At 38.1% G+C, this 19,484-nt stretch overlaps 1 protein-coding gene across 1 annotated transcript in view; it reads left to right on the top strand.

The window, feature by feature from the left end:
* Positions 1-18,540, top strand: part of TOP2A (DNA topoisomerase II alpha) — a 29,906-nt gene extending 11,366 nt beyond the window's left edge. The window contains exons 20-35 of the mRNA XM_037033389.1: positions 612-760; positions 5,323-5,554; positions 5,748-5,882; positions 6,019-6,219; positions 6,379-6,574; positions 9,072-9,163; positions 9,267-9,425; positions 9,562-9,645; positions 10,496-10,678; positions 11,585-11,675; positions 15,170-15,322; positions 15,754-15,877; positions 15,993-16,036; positions 16,348-16,482; positions 16,928-17,127; positions 17,444-18,540. Of these exons, the coding sequence (XP_036889284.1) occupies positions 612-760; positions 5,323-5,554; positions 5,748-5,882; positions 6,019-6,219; positions 6,379-6,574; positions 9,072-9,163; positions 9,267-9,425; positions 9,562-9,645; positions 10,496-10,678; positions 11,585-11,675; positions 15,170-15,322; positions 15,754-15,877; positions 15,993-16,036; positions 16,348-16,482; positions 16,928-17,127; positions 17,444-17,572 (2,307 nt within the window). The 3' untranslated portion in view covers positions 17,573-18,540. The remainder of the gene's footprint in view (positions 1-611; positions 761-5,322; positions 5,555-5,747; positions 5,883-6,018; positions 6,220-6,378; positions 6,575-9,071; positions 9,164-9,266; positions 9,426-9,561; positions 9,646-10,495; positions 10,679-11,584; positions 11,676-15,169; positions 15,323-15,753; positions 15,878-15,992; positions 16,037-16,347; positions 16,483-16,927; positions 17,128-17,443) is intronic.
* The last annotated feature ends 944 nt before the right edge of the window (positions 18,541-19,484 follow it).

Raw genomic sequence — 19,484 nt, 5'->3', positions numbered from 1 at the left:
GTTTTTTATACGTTTAAATTACTTGACTTTACACAAACATACATTTTTTTTTATTTTGTGATTGAATTTTTTTGTATTCATTATGTTTTAAAAAACTAGATTGCCTATAAGTTTCTAAAACTTTAAATGTAATGATTGTCTTGCTTTCTGCTTTCAATTAAAATATAGTGGGTGCTCAGTAAATGTTCATACAACAAAGATTTGTGGAATGTTTACCATGTATACAAAGACAATATGTTTCTTACCTTCAAGGTATAATCACAGTTTAACCAAGAGGGCCAACACAGAACCACAGAATAAAGTTATACATGCTAGAGTAGAAATGAGCAAAGTGTTGTGACTTAAAGTAGGGAATTTTTCACTCTGCTTTGGATGAAGAAAGGAGCTATGCCTTCAAACACTTGATTGAAATTACTGGAAGGCAAGAGCCCTGAACTCAGAGCCTAACTCTTGGGTTAAAGCATTACATCTGTCACGTACTTATCTGAACAAACTCAGTAAACATTTACATCTCATAACATCTAACAGGATTATAGTACGGCTTAGTCATAATAATGGGTATGTATTATTAAAGCCTACAGATCAGATTAACAAATCTTTTCCTTCCTCAGATGTCACTAATGATGACCATTATCAATTTGGCTCAGAATTTTGTGGGTAGCAATAATCTGAACCTCTTGCAGCCCATTGGTCAGTTTGGTACCAGGCTGCATGGTGGCAAGGATTCTGCTAGTCCTAGATATATCTTCACAATGCTCAGGTGGGTGATGTTTTCCATTTCTAGTGAATTGCCATTTCCAGTTTTGAAATAATGTGAGATTTAGTTGACAAAAAAAATTTTGAAATTAATGAGAAAATGTACCTTAAAAATTTCTTTTTACTTGCTGATCAGAGAGAGGGGGAGGGCAAGGGAGAGAGAGAGAAACATTGACTTCTTGTTCCACCTATTATTTATGCATTCATTCGTTGATTCTTAATGTGCCCTGACCAGGGATCAATCTCACAGCCTTGGCGAATTGGGACAGTGCTTTAACCAACTGAGCTACCTGACCAGAGGAGAAAATGTACCTTGATGCAGATGCTTAGAATATTAATTTTTTAAAAAACAAAAAACTAGCTGATTAAAGCTTAATTATGGTACTCTGCCATGAGCAGATAGACAAACTTCTGTTTCAGTTTGGTAGCCATAGACTTTGTATTCTTTAGATGTATTGTTTCCTTACCAAACTATAAATGTTTTTACTTCCGTTTCTTATGTTTTCCTCTTTCTTTATATAGAGAGTGGTTTTCTCTTTATATAGAGACATGTATTGTTGCAATGTCTGGAGACATTCTTGATTGTCTTAACTAGCCGAGCAACGCTACTGGCATCTAGTGGGCAGAGGCCAGGGATACTACTACACCCTGCAAGGCACAGTACACCCCCCAACAACAAAGAATTATCTGACCCAAAATGTCAGTAAGTGCAGAGTTTGAGAAACCCTGCTGCAGAATTTGGGTCAGAGTAAAGAAGAGCTTGATTCTGCCTAATAAATACCACAGTTGAAATTGTATATCCTTGATAAGTCTATGAAAAATACATTATGAACGGTCAAGTTTTCAACTGTCAACTTACTCAAACTTTCAGCAGCACTGGATACAGTCAATCACTTCATCCTTCTCGAAACTCTATTTTTCATTTGGCCTCCGAGAAAGATATCAGACCCATTTGCTGGGTTCTTCTCATCTTCCCAACTTCTAAATACTGGTCTAAATCCAGCAGCTTCAAAGCCCCTTCACCAGACCCATTCAGTCTGATAACCCCAGCCCTGGATCTCTACACTGTTATATGTCTGACTATCCTCTTAACAAGCACCACTTGGATATCTAGTAAACAACGCAAACATAAGTCCAAAACAAAATCCTGCCCTGGCTGGTATGGCTCAGTAGATTGAGCGCTGGCCTGCAAACCACACGATTGCGGTTCGATTCCCAGTCGGGGCACATGCCTGGGTTGCAGGCCAGTTCCCAGCAGGGGACTCATGAGAGGCAACCATACATTGATGTTTATCTCCTTCTCTCCTTCCCTTCCCCTCTAAAAATAAATAAATAAATAAAAAATTTTTTAAAAAAAAAGACAAAACAAAATCCTGTCTCAGTAAATGGAATGCCATCCTTCTAATTCTCAGGCTAAAAACTGTGAAGTCACCTTGATTTCTTTTTGCCACGCTTGCGTCCAATCCATTGTCAAATCCTATGGGCTCTGCATTGGAAAAATACTAAGCCACATCATTCATCTAAACAGTTATAATTTAGTATACTCCCTTTATTATGGCAGCCAATTTTTTTAAATAGGTCACTGGTTCAGAACCTTCCAACTGCTTCATTTAGAGCAAAATCAAAAGCCTTAGTTTATCTAACCAAATCTTGTATGATCTATGCACTCCTCATATCTTTTGATTCCATCTCATATTATCTGTGCTCCAAACGACACCTGGCCTCTGACTGCATGCCAAGCATACTCCCACTTCACGGCGATTTACTTACTGTCCCTCTTGCTTACAATACTCTGCAAATAACCTCAGAGTTCGTTCTTTCCATTTCTTTTTTTAAGTATATTTTATTAATGATGCCATTACAGTTGTCCCATTCCCTCCTGTTCATTCCCCTCCACCCTGCACAACCCCTCCCACCCACCTTCCCCCCCTTCAGTTCATGTCCATGTGTCATAAGTTCTTTAGTTTCTACCTTTCCCACACTACTCTTGTCCTCCCCCTATTTTCTCCACACCGTCTATGCTACTTATTCTCTGTACCTTCTCCCCCTTCTCCTCCCACTCCCCTGTTGCTAACCTTCCATGTGATCTCCATTTCTGTGGCTCCACTCCTGTTTTAGGTCTCCACTTAGTTTGCTTTTGTTTAAGGTGTGGTTGTTAATAACTATGAGTTTGCTGTCCATTCACTGTTCATATTTTTTATCTTCTTTTTCTTACATAAGTCCCTTTAATATTTCATATAGTAAGGGTTTGGTGATGATGAACTCCTTCAACTTGACCTTATCTGAGAAGTGCTTTGTCTGCCCTTCCATTCTAACTGAAAGCTTTGCTGGATAGAGCAATTTTGGTTGTAGGTCCTTACCTTTCATGACTTGGAATACTTCTTTCCAGACCCTTCTTGCCTATAAGGTCTCTTTTGAGAAATCAGCTGACAGTCTGATGGGAACTCCTTTGTAGATGACTGTCCCCTTATCTTTTTAAAAACATTTTATTGATTATACCATTATAGTTCTATTCCCCCTTTCATTCCCCTCCCCCGTGCACACCCCCTCCTCCCTTCCCCCCCCTTTAGTTTATGACCATGTGTCTCAAGTTCTTTAGATTCTATATTTCCCCTACTATTCTTGCCCTCCCCCTATCTATTTTTTACCTACCATCTATGCTACTTGTTTTCTGTATCTTCTCCCCCCTTCTCCTCCAACTCCAGTTGCTAACCCTCCATGTGTTCTTCATTTCTATGGTTCCACTCCTGATCTAGCTGTCCTCTTAGATTGCTTTTGTTTTAGGTGTGATTGTTAATAACTGTGAGTTTGCTATCCTTTCACTGTTCATATTTTTCTTCTTTTTCTTAGATAAGTCCCTTTAACATTTCATATAATCAGGGCTTGGTGATGATGAACTCCTTGAATTTGATCTTATCTGAGAAGCACTTTATCTGCCCTTCCATTCTAAATGAAACCTTTGCTGGATAGAGCAGTCTTGGGTGTAGGTCTTTGGATTTCATGACTTGGAATACTTCCTTCCAGCTCTTCTTGCCTGTAAGGTCTCTTGAGAAATCAGCTGACAGTCTGATGGGAACTCCTTTGTAGGTGACTGTCCCCTTATCTCTTGCTGCTTCTAGAATTCTCTCCATTTTAATCTTGGCTAATGTAATTATTATGTGCCTTGGTGTGTTCCTCCTTGGATCCACCCTCTTTGGGACTCTCTGAGCTTCCTGGACTTCCTGGAAGTCTATTTCCTTTGACAGATTGGGGAAGTTCTTTATTATTTGTTCAAATAAGTTTTCCACTTGTTGCTCTTCCTCTTCCCTTTCTGGTACTCCTATAATTTGGATAATGGAACGTTTAAAGATGTCCTGGAGGTTCCTAAGCCTCTCCTCATTTTTTTGAATTCTTGTTTCTTCATTCTTTTCTGTTTCGTTGTTTCTTCCTTCTGGTCCACTCCATTGATTGAGTCCCAGTTTCCTTTCCATCACTATTGGTTCCCTGTGCATTTTGCTTCATTTCACTTAGTGTAGCCTTTTTTTCCCCTCTAATTTGTGACCGAAATCAACCAGTTCTGTGAGCATCCTGATCACCAGTATTTTGAACTGTGCATCTGATACGTTGGCTATCTCTTGGTTGCTTAAAAGTATTGGCTCTGGGGCTTTGATTTGTTCTTCTGATTGAGCCATTTTTGAGCTGTTTGCGCCTGTTACATATGAGGGGCGGAGCCTTAGGTGTTCACCAGGACAGGGCAACCCAGTGGCTGGGTTGTGGCGCTGTATGTGGGGAACAAGCAGTGGCGTGTGTTCTGTGCTCTCTCAGATTTCAGCCCCCTCTGCCACTTCCCACAAGCAAGCACCTTTTTAATTGGTGCTTTTAGGCTTTATTTCCCTTCTCTGGGGCCCTGGGTTGCACGGTCTGTCTTGCTGCCTATTTTTGCCTAGTTTATCTGCGCACGAATGTGTGACCCTGGTCAGCCCTGAGCCACCTGCACTCCTGGATCTGGCTGCCACTGCATTTTCCTGCTGTGATCGCTCTCCTCCAGCCGCCGTCTCCGCCCCTCATATACCAGTCTGGTTAAATGGTTGTTGGACGTCGGTACAGTTCAATTTTCTGTCTGTTTTGGTTGTGTTTTTGTTTCTAAATCTTTGTTGTCCTTAATTTTGGTTGTGCAAGGAGGTACAGTGTTTCCACCTACGCCTCCATCTTGGCCGGAAGTCCCTCTTTGCATTTCTTTTCTGCTCACATGTTTTCCTGTCAAAGTACCCACTATTTTTTTAGCACCCCTTCAATCACTCTTACCTACTTTTTCTTCCTTCTTAGCATTTTATTGTACCATCTGACAAAGTGCGCGTTTGTTGTTTATTGTCTAGCTCCCTGTTAGCTCCTTGGAAGCTGAGACTTTGTTATCAGTGCCTGGCACATAGAAGGTGCTCAGTAAATATTGTTATGTGAATATGGGTCAGCAAGTAAAGCCAAGGCAATTTTCATGTACAGATATGAGGTTAACACATGTCCTCTTCATGAAAGTTAATCTACCAATGCCAGTAATTTTGTAAAATAACCTTTGATTGTTTTCTTTAGTCCTTTGGCTCGGTTGTTATTTCCACCAAAAGATGATCACACATTAAAGTTCTTATATGATGACAACCAACGTGTGGAGCCTGAATGGTACATTCCTATTATACCCATGGTGCTGATAAATGGCGCTGAAGGAATTGGTACTGGTTGGTCCTGCAAAATACCCAACTTTGATATTCGTGAAGTTGTGAATAACATCAGGAGACTGATGGATGGAGAAGAACCTTTGCCAATGGTAACTATTTTGTGTGTATTAGGAACCTCAGTTTTCCTCTGGTTTCAATTTAGTGGACTGTGCTTAAAGAGGACCAAAATGTACAATTAATTTCCCTTAAATGTTAAATTTACTGTTTAATGCTATTGTGATTTCTGTGCTTAGTGTCACATTTAGAAAAAATTTTTTTTTTTTTTTTTTAATACCAATGTAGCTTCCAAGTTACAAGAACTTTAAGGGCACTATTGAAGAGCTGGCTTCAAATCAATATGTCATTAGTGGTGAAGTAGCTATCCTTAATTCCACAACCATTGAGATCTCAGAGCTTCCTATCAGAACATGGACCCAAGTAAGTGACTGGGTTTTTGTGTGTTCGTGTGTGTGTGTGTGTGTGTGGTCAGCAGAAACACTTTTTGTACTGATGCTTGTTGACTATTCAGGAACCTGTTTCAGAAACTTACAAAAAGGATTATTTATTTCTTTAGACATACAAAGAACAGGTTCTAGAACCCATGTTGAATGGCACCGAGAAGACGCCTCCTCTCATAACAGATTACAGAGAATACCACACAGACACCACGGTGAAGTTTGTGGTGAAGATGACTGAAGAGAAACTGGCTGAGGCCGAGAGAGCTGGACTCCACAAAGTCTTCAAACTCCAAACCAGTCTCACATGCAACTCTATGGTACGCCTTGTTTTATGAGATACATATGTTTCCCTTTATATCAAAATTAATATCAATTTTAAGAGGAAATCATAGGCTAATTTTAAGTCATGCCTCTAAAATCATTAAAGTTTAGCCAATTTACCTATTCTTGGCTCTACTCTTATTTTTCTTTTACAGGTGCTTTTTGACCATGTAGGCTGTTTAAAGAAATACGACACGGTGCTGGATATTCTAAGAGACTTCTTTGAACTCAGACTGAAATATTATGGATTAAGGAAAGAATGGCTTCTAGGAATGCTTGGTGCTGAATCTGCTAAACTGAACAATCAGGCACGCTTTATCTTGGAGAAAATAGATGGCAAAATAATCATTGGTATGTGTTTGAAATAACCATTTGTACTAAGCCACAATTCTGCCAAACTGCCTTTAAACATTTTTGGTGAGAGTAATGGTGGGAAGGAGGGCAAAAGCCATTTAGTTCAGCTGGCTACTTGAGTGAGCATTTCTTTGAAATACATACTTAATTAGGTCTTTTACAGTTTGAAAGACATAGCTTTTCCTAGGTTGAGCATCTTGAGGAATCAAGATTTAGTTGACATTGAGACAGAATAGAGAGCTAAAAGAGGTTCCTGTGTAAACTAACTGATCAAGAGAAAAGTCTGACAGAAAAAAAGGGCTGGAAGTAGGATTATAAATGCTTCTACTATAGGTAAATTGTGTCCTTAAGCCTGAATCATGTCTTAAGGAATTTTTTTTTTAAGACGTTCTAGAAGCAACCAAGTCAGGATTTAACTGACCAGTTATACTAAAAGACCTTTTACCAAGCTTTAGTCCAAAAAAAAAAAAAAAAAAGGTTTTGAGCCCTGGCTGGTGTAGCTCAGTGGATTGAGCACGAGCCTGCGAACCACACGATTGCAGTTCGATTCCTAGTCGGGGAACATTCCTGGGTTGCAGGCCAGTTCCCAGCAGAGGACGCATGAGAGGCAACCATACATTGATATTTCTCTCTCTCTCTCTCTCTCTCTCTCTCTCTCTCTCCTTCCCTTCCCCTCTAAAGATAAATAAAATCTTTTTTTTTTTTTTTTTAAACCAGTTTTGACTAAAGCTTGGTAAAAGGAAGGTTAAAAGAGATAGCTCAGTTCTAGACAGGGCTAATGAGGAAAGCTGGGCAAGTAACTCAGGCCACTGGATTACATTGCAGGTCCCCAAAACATGACAACATGAATTCCTAGTGATCAGAGGAAATTTTTCTGGTGACACACAAAAATGTTTAATTCAATTGTTACATGTTCAATTTCATGAATTTTTTTAAATTTTATTTATTTGAGAGGGGAAAGGAGGGAGTAATAGAGGGAGAGAAACATCAATGTATGGTTGCCTCTCACGTGCTTCCTACTGGTAACCTGGGCCACAACCCAGGCATGTGCCCTGACTGGGAATTGAACCTATGACCCTTTGGTTCGTAGGTTGGAACTCAATCTACTGAGCCACACCAGCCAGGGCGATTTCTTTTTTTTTTAATAACACTAACATATCAGCCCCTTAATTTCACAAATATTATTGCTTAAGATAAGACTAAAATGAGTAATACTGAACATGACACAAAGAAAAACAAAAAGTAGCCCTGGCTGGTGTAGCTCAGTGGATTGAGCACAGACCTGCAAACCAAAAGATTGAGGTTCAATTCCCAGTCAGGGCACATGCCTAGGTTGCAGGCCATTTCCCAGCAGGGGACACATGGGAGGCAACCATACATTGATATTTTTCTCCCTCTCTCCTTCTCTTTCCCTCTAAAGATAAATAAAATCTTTTTTTAAAAAAAGAACAAAAAGTAAAGTTGGTATTGACTACTGTAAATATTGGAAGAGGGGTTCTATAAATAAAGGGAATGAGTGCAACATGCAGAAGTCAATGTGTGTGTGGTGCCACTAAAAACTTGCCCAATCAAATACTGGAATTTTTAAAAACCAGGGAGTATAATTGAAGTAGAGACCAGAAATAAAGGTTTGGATTGTGTTTTGCTGAGTTATATATGCTTAGGTCACAACCTCACATGATTTGACTGCCACCTTGTGGTAATTTACATTTGTCAATGGTTTAGGGCCATGTTCGACCAGTGTGCCGCAAGAATTTTTAAAACATGCAATATCTTACTATTCAGGGGCACTGACCTCTTTTCCCTTAGATTGTCAAATTAAATGACAACAGCTAATAGTAGCCGTGTGCTGTGAATGAATCAAAATCATATATATTTTTTGTCAGATCGACAAAAAGTATATTTTTTGATGTGCCACATAATTTTAGTAATTATTTTATGTGTGCCATGAGATGAAAAGGGTTGAAAATTGCTTGTTTAGTGAGATGCTTAACTATAGCTGACCCTTGAACAACAAAAGTTTGAACTGGGCAGGTCCACTTATACACAGGGTTTTTTCCAATAAATATGTTGGAAAATTTTTTTAAGGTTTGCCACTATTTGAAAAAAAACTCACCTTGCCTAGGCTTTCCTGTAGCTTCTTCTATTCTAAGCTCTTCCTTGTTTCATTCTCCCCAGGTTTAATAAACATACTCTCAAAATCAAAAGAAATGTTAATTATATTATTGGTAAGGCTTCCAGTGAAGAGTAGACTATTAGTTAAATTTGGGGGGAGTCAAATTATATGGAGATTTTCAACTATTTGGTGGATCCAGCCCCAACCCCCTGCATTGTTCAAGGGTCAACTGTATGTACCAGGATGTACACATATATGGGAAAGACAATTTACTAATTTCTACTTTTAATTTTTTTAATTAATATAGTAAAACCATATTACTTTCCTAAAATAGTACTCAATACCAACCATTACTTCTGTTTACTTTTTTTTTATTAGAAAATAAGCCTAAGAAAGAATTAATTAAAGTTTTGATTCAGAGGGGCTATGATTCGGATCCTGTTAAGGCTTGGAAAGAAGCCCAGCAAAAGGTAATTTTTTGGTTAGCATTTCTCTGTGTTATTAAAGACTGTATGTAATTTAATGTCTGTGTCCCACATTTCCTATTAAAACTACATTTAATTCCTTCTCTAGGTTCCAGATGAGGAAGAAAATGAAGAGAGTGACAATGAAAAGGAAACTGAAAAGAGCGACTCTGTAACTGGACCAACTTTCAACTACCTTCTCGATATGCCTCTTTGGTACCTAACCAAAGAGAAGAAAGATGAGCTGTGCAAACTGAGAAATGAAAAGGTGAGTTGCTGATGGATGATGGTGCATGTTGCTCAATTATGTGCCCACTGTGAAAGCAAAAACTTAATTGTGTACTTAATGAAAATGCTATTTATGCACATAAATTAACTCTTAATTTTCTGACTATTTAATGAAGGAGCAAGAGCTAGAAACATTAAAGAGGAAGAGTCCGTCCGATTTGTGGAAAGAAGACTTGGCTGCTTTTATCGAAGAGCTAGAGGTGTGTGGGTTACAGCGCCCGTGTTGGAGTTTTTATTAATAAAGTGATAGGTTCTAGTAATGTCCTCTTTATCGAGATATTTCATAATTGTCCGTAGAAAGAATATGGGAGGCAGAAGGAAATATTTCAAGATAACACATGAAAGAATAAATTGTTTAAAACTAGCTAGAGGATGCCAGGAAATATACTAACCTGGAAGTCTTTGGACAAAGAAAGGGCAGGAGTTGATTTCTGACCTGTTGAGACTACGAAGGTAAAGAGAATATAAATGTGAGGGAAGGCCATCCCAACCCAGTCCCCCCAAGTCAACCCAGAAGGACAAAGGCAGTTGACTTTTCAGGCCAATCAGTAGTTTCGGAAGATCCCGTGACTTAATTTCATTAATACAGCTTCCAACATTATTTTAACATAAGAAAAGCACTTCATAAATTAAGCTAAGAGGATTAATATGCAAATTCATATTATTGCACTTCAGAATGGTGTCCAGCTTCCAATCAGTTGATTAGATAAGTGTACATTAATGGAATTACATCCTTATTTTTTGAGTTTACAAGTACATATATATGTATTTTATCCCTAATCTCATTTCCCCTTCTTACACTCAAAAAGATTCAGTGGTAAGATCAAGAGTAGAACCCAACCCAGTCTTCTGTCTCCACATTGTCCAAAATCTTAAATTATATCTTTACTATTGTGGTGGTATACTTAGTTTGGAACAGGTTATCGCAAATTTAAGATATAACATTGAAATCAGTTTAACTGTTGACTTTTATGCTATCTCTATGAGGTATAAAGATGTTATAACATCTTTGTTAGCTTATAAACTTGCTTTCTTCTGTCCCTTTTTTAGGCTGTTGAAGCCAAGGAAAAACAAGATGAACAAGTAGGACTCCCTGGGAAAGGGGGGAAAGCAAAGGGGAAAAAAGCACAAGCGGCTGAAGTTTTGCCTTCTCCCAGCGGAAAAAGAGTCATTCCCCGAGTGACCATAGAGATGAAGGCAGAGGCAGAGAAGAAAAATAAAAGGAAAATTAAGGTAATACTCATGAAAACATATGTAAAATACTTTAGGCTTATTTCCACATAAAATTGAACAAATTATAAATTTTTTACACCTGTAGTTTGGGATTTATCCCATATTTAATCATAACTTTCCTTTTTTATGAGCCTGATTTTTTAAATGTTTGAGTATTTTGAAAAAGGTCATACCTATACCTTTGTTCAGAGCTCTTAGCCAGAACCCAAAGAAAGAATCATTCTTTGACCAGATACAGATTTGTATATTTGACCCTATATTATTCCAAGTAATAAAATGGCAGAATGTGACCATTTTCAGCATGCTATTTAAAAAAATTTTATTTTTTAATTATTGATTATATTTTATTGATTATGCTATTACTGTTGTCCCAATTTTTCCCCCTTTGCACCTCTCCACCCAGCACCTCCCACTCCCTCAGGCAATCTCCACACCATTATTCATGTCCTTGAGTCATGTACATAAGTTCTTTGGCTATGCCATTTCCTATACTGTACTTTCCATCCCCGTGGCTATTCTGTAACTACCTATTTGTATTCCTAAATCCCCTCACCTCTTCATTCATTCCCCCACACCCCCCTACCATCTGGCAACCATCAAACCCTCTCTGTAGCTATGATTCTGTCTCTGTTCTTCTCATTTGCTTAGTCTGTGTTTTAGATTCAGTTGTTGATAGATATATATTTATTGCCATTTTATTGCTCATAGTTTTGATCTTCTTAAATAAGGCCCTTTAAAATTTCATATAATAATGGTTTGGTGATGGTGAGTGAACTCCTTTAGTTTTTTCTTGTCTGGTAAGCCTTTTATCTGCCCTTTGATTCTAAATGATAGCTTTGCTGGGTAGAACAATTTTGACTGTAGGTCCCTGCTTTTCATGACTTTGAATATCTTGCTGTCTTTTAGAATGAAAATACTGAAGGAAGCCCTCAAGAGGACAGTGTGGAACCAGAAGGCCTAAAACAAAGACTAGAGAAGAAACAGAAAAGAGAAGCAGGTATTAAAACATTTTAAGAATGGTATAGAATTGAGATAAAATTATGTTTGTTACCAAGTAAATCCCTCATAGATATTGAATAAGTTCTTAGTGGGTAACATGAGAGCTATGTCTAAAGTGTATTTGAACTTCCCCCATATTGTCCTTGGGATTTGAGTAAAAATCATTTTTTAACTTGAATTCCTCAGTTGGAATCCAAAGAAAACAAACCCAGTTTATTAGATTTTACTTTCTAGCCAGTTATGAGATTCTAATAAATATATTAAATACATCAAATATATTAATAGTATAAAGCTTGAGGACCACATCTTAGTCATGTTTGTATTATCCTTTGAGTTTAACATCCTGCCTAGGATATAGTTTTAATACTCAGTAAATTAAATAGAATTAACAGTTCTGTTAACCATTTGATTATGCCTTTACTGAGTATCTACTGTTAACTTCTTCGCTGAGATAGTCACATACTGAATTCAGCAATATAAAGTGGACCAGTGAGGGTTGTAATACTCTCCAAAGTATTAGGTAACTTCTTTCCCCAGAAAGAACCGCCACACCCAGTGATAGTCACTCCCCACTTGCTCCCAATTCCTCCTTCCCCTGGGCAGCCGCTACTCTATTCCTGTGTCTAGATTGTCTGTCTAGACATTTCATCTAAGTGGAAACCATATGTGGTCTTTTGTGTCTTCATTTAGCATAATGGTTTCCAGGGTCATCCATGTAGCAACATGTATCAATACTTCATTCTTTTTTTGTTACCAAATAGCAGTTCATTATAGAGATATACCATATTTAGTTATTTGTTCATCAGTTGATAGGTATTTGGGTTGTTTCAACATTTTGGCTATTGTGTGTAATGCTGCTATGGACATTTGTGTATCAGTTTTTGTGTGAACTTCTGTTTATAATTTCTCTTGGGTAGATACCTAGGAGTGGAATTGCTGGGTCATATGGTTTTTCTATGACATCCTTTTGAGGATCTAACACACTGTTTTGCAAAGCAGCTACACCATTTTACATTCCCATCAGCAATTTGTGAGGGTTCCAATTTCTCTACATTTTCACCGACACTTACTTACTGTCTTTCTTTTTCATTCTAGCTGTCCTAATGGGTATGAAGTGGTATCTCATTGTGGTTTGGGTTTATATTTTTCCCCTTGGCTAATGATGTTGAGCATCTTTTCATGTGCTTATTGGCCATTTATATTTCTTTGGAGAAACGTCTATTCAGATCCTTTGCGCATTTTCTACCATTCTGTGGATTTTCTTGATGGTGTATTTTGAAGTACAAGTTTTTAATTTTCACGAAATCTCATTTATCTATTTTTTATTCTTTTTTTTTTGTTCATATCTTTTAGTGTCATATCTAATCTCTTACCAAATCCAAGGTCATGGAGATTTACCTTTATGTTTTCTTGCAAGAATTTTAGTTTTACCTCTTACATTTAGGTCTCTGATCCATTTTTTAATTCATTTTTGTATATGACTTAAAGAAGGAATCTAACACCATTCTTTTGCATGTGGATATTCAGTTGTCCCAGCACCATATATTAAAAACTTCTTTCCCCACTGAACTGTCTTTGCCCTGCTCTCAACTATATTCCATCAATTGATCTCTGTCTATTCTTGAGTATTTACTTTTCATAGATAACATGAGGTCAGTGCTGTGTGGAGTAAAAGATAACTAAAACAATGGAAATATCTAAGTATTAAAAAGAAGTAATAAAGCTATGTTGTCTGTGCCAAGCTGTGCAAAATTATAACATTAGCCTTGTGATGCCGCATATATAAACCATAAACTCAACCAACAATCATTTAGCATATAAAAACTGATGGATCAGTTACGTATTTTGAACATTCATGTTCCCATCACTGTCTTAAATATTGTGAAGGCACACAAAGTGGGCGAGCCCTGACTGGCATGGCTCAGTTGGTTGAGCATGGTCCTGCAAAGCAAAAGGTTGCCAGTTTGAGTCCCAGCCAGGGCACATGCCTGGGTTGTGAGCCTGGTCCCCAGCCAGGGTGTGTGCGGAAGGCAACCAATGTCGTGCTCTCACATCAATGTTTCTCTCCCTCTCATTCTCCCTCCTGTCCCTTCTCTCTAAAAACAAATAAACAAGAAAGAAGTGGGAGAGCATGGCATTTACCCTTAAGAAAGACTTACAGCAGTGTATGCTAGCCATTGTAGCGGTTTAGAGAAAGGAGAGATCAGTGTGGGTGCATGTAGGTTATAGACATTTTGTGAAAGGGGTTAGATTCTCAAAGATTGGGTGTAATTTAGGCATTCCATGTTGGGAGGAGAAAGATGGCATATAATATGCATGGAACAATTCAAAGGCCCCATTAGCAGAAGGGGGGGTTGTATAGGAAAATGGAACATAGTTAAACCAGTTACGGAGAGCCAGAAAATCAGGTTGTAGAAGGATGGATATCATTAGATTCAGCTAGGAAATATGAAATCAGTATGTGTACTGATAAAAATGTGAACGACTATATCAGAGCAATAATCTTGAATTACCAACATGAGGGAAATAAAGAGCAAAGGATAAGATACGAGAGACATTTGGGGAAAAGAATTAACAAGACATAGTGACATTTAACTGCCTCACAAAGCCATGAAATATCCCTCAAGGTTTGGTCCCAGCTGTTCTTTTCCTTTTGAATTGTCTCCCTTGCCTTGACTTCAGTAATAACTTTCATTGATCTCCTTGCACCTATTCCTGCTCCTTTCTCAGCTCCACTTTTTAACCTGAGAGAACTTCTCAAAAGGTAAATCTGGTCATATTGGTTCCCTATTGAAAACAAAATCCTTGCCTTGGTTGACTAACTCAGTTGTTTAGAGCATTGTCCCACACACCAAATGGTTGTGGATTTGAGACTTGATTCCTGGTCAGGGCACATACCTAGGTTGTAGGTTCAATCCTCAGTCAAGGCACATACAGGAGGCAACTAATCGATGTTTCTCTCTCTCTTTCTCTTCCTCCCTCTCCCTCTCTCCTTTCCTCTCTAAAATTAATAAATATACCCTCAGGTGAGGATAAACAATAATAATTATTATAAAACAATTCTTAACAAGACCACCCTCTCTCCCCCTAGCTTCTACTTTCTAGCCCCAACGGATTTCTTTCAGATCCCTAAAGGCACTGTTTTCTCACATGCTATTTCCTGAAGATTTCGTCACCCACCTCCTTTCCACTAGTTAACTCTTACTTAACCTGCAGATTGTAGCTCAAGTATCTTTCTCTTGGAGAGGCCTCATCTTCATACACATAAGCATACAAACCACTTACCCTTCATAAACACATTGTATTTATTGATGGGGTTAGGTGGTCAATCTATAAGCTGCCCGGGAAGAGGGACTAATCTGTTTCTGCTCACCACTGTATTCTCAGTACTAGCTCAGAGCTCAATAACTATTTAAAGGATGGGTGTGTGATAGATGCAGAAAAGTGAGTCTACAGATATCTGAAGGTGGCTCATTCCTTTCTCCCTTCTAGGTACCAAAGCAAAGAAACAAAGTACATTGCCGTTTAAACCAGTCAAAAAAGGAAAGAAGAGAAACCCCTGGTCTGATTCGGAATCAGATATGAGTGGTAACGAAAGTGACTTTGATGTCCCTCCACGAGAAATAGAGCCACGAAGAGCAGCGGGTAAGATAAGCTGAAGAACGTGTAGACACTAAACGATTTGACTGGGCAATATATATCTCAGTGCATTCAATCCCAGAAATTGTTATGTGTTACAGCAGTAATTTTATTTATTTGTTTGTTTGTTTATTATTTATTTTAAAGGGAGAGGGAGGGAACTATTATTTTGTTGTTCTACTTACTTATGCATCCATTGGTTGCTTCTTACATGTGCCCTGACCGAGAATTGAAACCACAACTTTGGCCCATTGGAACAAAATGCACTGCTCTGAGAACAATGTTCTAACCAACTGAGCTACCTGGCCAAGGCTATATTAATTTTTTTTTAACTAAAGCATCTTTTAGGAAATTCAACTAAAGCTTTAAATCTTCATTAAATGCTACGTCAATTTGTAGATCAAATATTCTATTAACCCTCTTTAATTCTTTAATAGCAAAAACCAAATTCACGGTGGATTTGGATTCAGATGAAGATTTCTCAGATCTTGATAAAAAAAGTGAAGATGAAGATTTTGTCCCATCAGATGCTAGTCCAATTAAGACCAAAACTTCCCCAAAGTAAGCATCTTCTCTAATATGGATTTTATCATGATTGTTCCTCATAGTTGATATCTCCTTTGTTATTTGACACATTTAGAATTGGTTGTCAGGATGGACTTTTTTTTTACTCTAGACGTACGAACAAAGAATTGAAGCCACAGGAGAGCACCACGCCAGGTATGTGTTTCAGTAAAACTAGTGAGGCATCTGCAGCACTGGGCGCTCAGGTCCACCCGGGTTCGAATCCAGACTACACTGGCCAAGTCCTGCCTTTGAAAATAATGCGGGATTTCATTAGCATCTCATTGATGTTGTCCATTTTCGGTTTTGCAAATTAATAGGCTCTACATTTAATACACTAAAAGTATCATGTGCTTGCCAGGTACTGTGCTAGGTGCTAGGGATACAAAAATAACTGAATTCCTAGGGGGACTAAGCAGTGCGTGGATTTTCCTGTGTTGCTCACATGTACTGTTTTCCTTTTCAAGTCCTGGATCTTGATGATGCCAAGGACAATGCACCCCCACCTCCGAGCTCACCTGTGGCTGACTTCCCAGCCGAAACCAAAACTACAAATCCTGTTTCTAAAAAGAGAGTAACAGTGAAGAAGATTACAGCAAAAAGTGAGCCTAAGTCTTTCAGATGGGTTAATAATATTGGGATTAACTAACTGGTTGCCAGAAGTCAATGTCCATTTTTTATTGCTACAAAAAAATTGCTATTGATATTGAAATTAAATCTTTCCTAAATTAAAGAAAGTCTTTAGATCTTTATAATCGTAATTGGTGGTAAACGGTTTAAAAGTAGCATGTTTCTCCAAATGCCAGGCATTATCCAGCTCGTTTCTATGACCAGGATAGTATTTACAGTTGGAAATGTTTAAGATAAAACCTATTCTTATTTTAAAAATGGATGCTTAAGAACACTGATTCTCTAGCATATTTTCAGCTCTATTGGATTGTCTTTTCCTGTGTTATATATAAGCAGTCAACAGGTTGCTAAAGACAGTTCACAGTAAGAACAATTCTTCTGCGAGTGGCCATGATGAATCCCTGTGTTGACTTGCAGGTCAGTCTTCCACCTCCACTACAGGTGCCCCCAAAAGGGCTGCACCGAAAGGTACCAAAAAGGCCCCAGGCTTGACTTCTGATGTCCCTCAAAAGCCTGATCCCCCTAAAACCAAAAATCGCCGCAAAAGGAAGCCATCTACTTCTGATGATTCCGACTCTAATTTTGAGAAAATGATTTCTAAAGCAGTCACAAGCAAGGTGAGTGTTCATCCTAACCAGTCAGTCCTTTGCTTGTAGATGTTTTAAAACGTAATGAAGCTTTGATCTTAATAATTGGCACATTTTTTAAGAAAATAAATGTAGATCCCATAAATCATTAGCTTTTACTGTATTTAGTTTAGTTGTAACAAAGTTACAGATGCTACTTAGTCCATGAGAGAGTTGCTCTAGATTTATTTCTTACTATAATTAAAAGATGGAAAACTGGAATTACAGTCTGCTGATACATTTTCTGCATTAAAACTCCGCCGTCAGGTTGACATGTGCAAATTGCTTGGGCTTTTTTCTCTTTTAGAAACACAAGGCGGAGGGGGATGACTTCCATGTGGATTTAGACTCTGCAGTGGCCCCTCGGGTAAAATCTGGGCGGGCGAAGAAACCTATAAAGTACCTGGAAGAGTCAGATGAGGATGATCTGTTTTAAAATGTGAGGTGACTATTTTACGTAATGATCCCACAACTGGTTTTAAAAGTACCTCGATCTCTTTATTTTTTCCCCTTTGAATTTAGTTTGGGGAAGATGTTTTAATCTGGAACCATCAAAGGGAAGCATGTAGACCTCGGTGTCCCTTATCTTTTTGTAATACCACCTAAATGGTTAGCCATCCCATGGGTTTTGTTTGCGTCTCTGCTTTGCTTATGTTTTCAGTCTGTTTTGTCTTTAAAATCTGATTTTAACAGCTTCTGGACTCTAGAGGTAGCTGTGTGGTCACTTCAGCATAATGTAGTTCTCTGACCATAATGCATTAAGCTAAAATTGGATCACTTTGATATAAAAGTGTGTATCTACTGTGCCTTCGTTCCCACTTTCATGAATATAAGATAGAGCACAATTAATTCTGTTTTCTCTTAGTTGCATAGGTAATTTTCCATCAAATAGAACTTGATAGTTCTAGTACAAATACTCTCTCCACTTGGTCTTTTTTGAACTTTTGTTCAAGCAATGAGTTGCTCATACCCTTTAGAATATCAGCAGAGGCTAAAGAAAAACACCCTGGCTGTTTACCCTCAACACAGTCAACAGGATGAAGGAAATTTTACTGTAAATTATGTGACTATCTCAACTTTTGACTTTTTTCCTCTTGATGTCTCTGAGTCTGAATTTCCCAAAGAACAAGTTTCTCAGGAGCCCTGGATTACAGAACAGTGAGGACAACCTTCACTCAAAGACCTCACATATTTTATAGACGCCGTACTCGGCAGCGAGCTGGTCTATCCATTTTGGGAAATGTCCATAATTTTCAACTTGTAAACTCTTTAAGACCTTTCCGCCTTTTACGTGTGTGTAATTTGAGTGGTGTTATCAATGTTTTTGTAAATATTTAATATGTTTTTCTATTTAGCTTATTAATTCCAACAATTTTGTATTTCAATAAAACATTGTGAACATTGCAACCGACTGATTGCCATTTTTCTCCCTGCACTATACCTTTTTCTTACTCTAAAATATATCCCTCTTCACTTCCTTTTTTTAAAAATAAGAGTTTAAACCTTTTTTTTTTCTTAACCTCCTTTGAAAACTGTTCTGATCATATTCTCACTTTCCTGACAGCCCCTGGCCATGGCGATGGGTCTAAGAGACAGGCATCATGACCCAATCAAGGCCAATCTGGTTTTTCCCTGGGTTTATACATGAGTACTAAGTTTTTCCCCACACTCAAAAGGCCTTGGCCCTCCATCATCAGTAAATAGTTTTAAATATGCATGTGTTTTTTTTATGATTTCCTACTTTAATGTATTTTTCTTTTATTGATTCTAGAGAGGGGAAGAGAGGGAAAGAAATAACAAAGTGAGAGAGAAACATTGATTAGTTCCCTCTTGCACTGGGGATCAAACCTGCAACCCAGGCGTGTGCCCTGACCAGGAATCGAGCCCACAACTTTTCAGTTTGCAGGACAATGCCCAACCAACTGAGCCACACCAGCCAGGGTTTAACAACTCTTGATAAGCCTAGCCAACTACTTGATATCAGTAAATTATACTGGGACAACAGGCTAGTTGAAAGAAACAAACTTCAGGTAAATCCAACCCCTCACATCTTACACCAAAGTTAAGTTCCAATAGACTAAATATTTAAATGTCGAAAATAAAACTATTTTAAAAGGTATTAGGAGAAAAGCAATCTTGAGTTACTTTTCTCAAGAGGGATAAACTTAAACATATCCCCAAGGGTACTATTGACAAAAAACATGAAAAAGTGAGTTATTTCATCAGAACCAGGACAAAAAGGCCAAGCTCTTTGTCCCAGACTCTCACTTTAAGAAATTTAGTTCAAGAGCAGAATTGGACTATGCAAAAAACTAAGATACAGAAATGCACGTTCTAGTAACAGGAAA

The sequence above is a fragment of the Sturnira hondurensis genome, unplaced genomic scaffold (assembly GCF_014824575.4).
Source record: "Sturnira hondurensis isolate 20B ecotype Veracruz unplaced genomic scaffold, ASM1482457v3 Scaffold0021632, whole genome shotgun sequence".
Taxonomy (NCBI): Eukaryota; Metazoa; Chordata; class Mammalia; order Chiroptera; family Phyllostomidae; genus Sturnira; species Sturnira hondurensis.
This window is presented reverse-complemented; position numbering and strand designations above follow the sequence as displayed.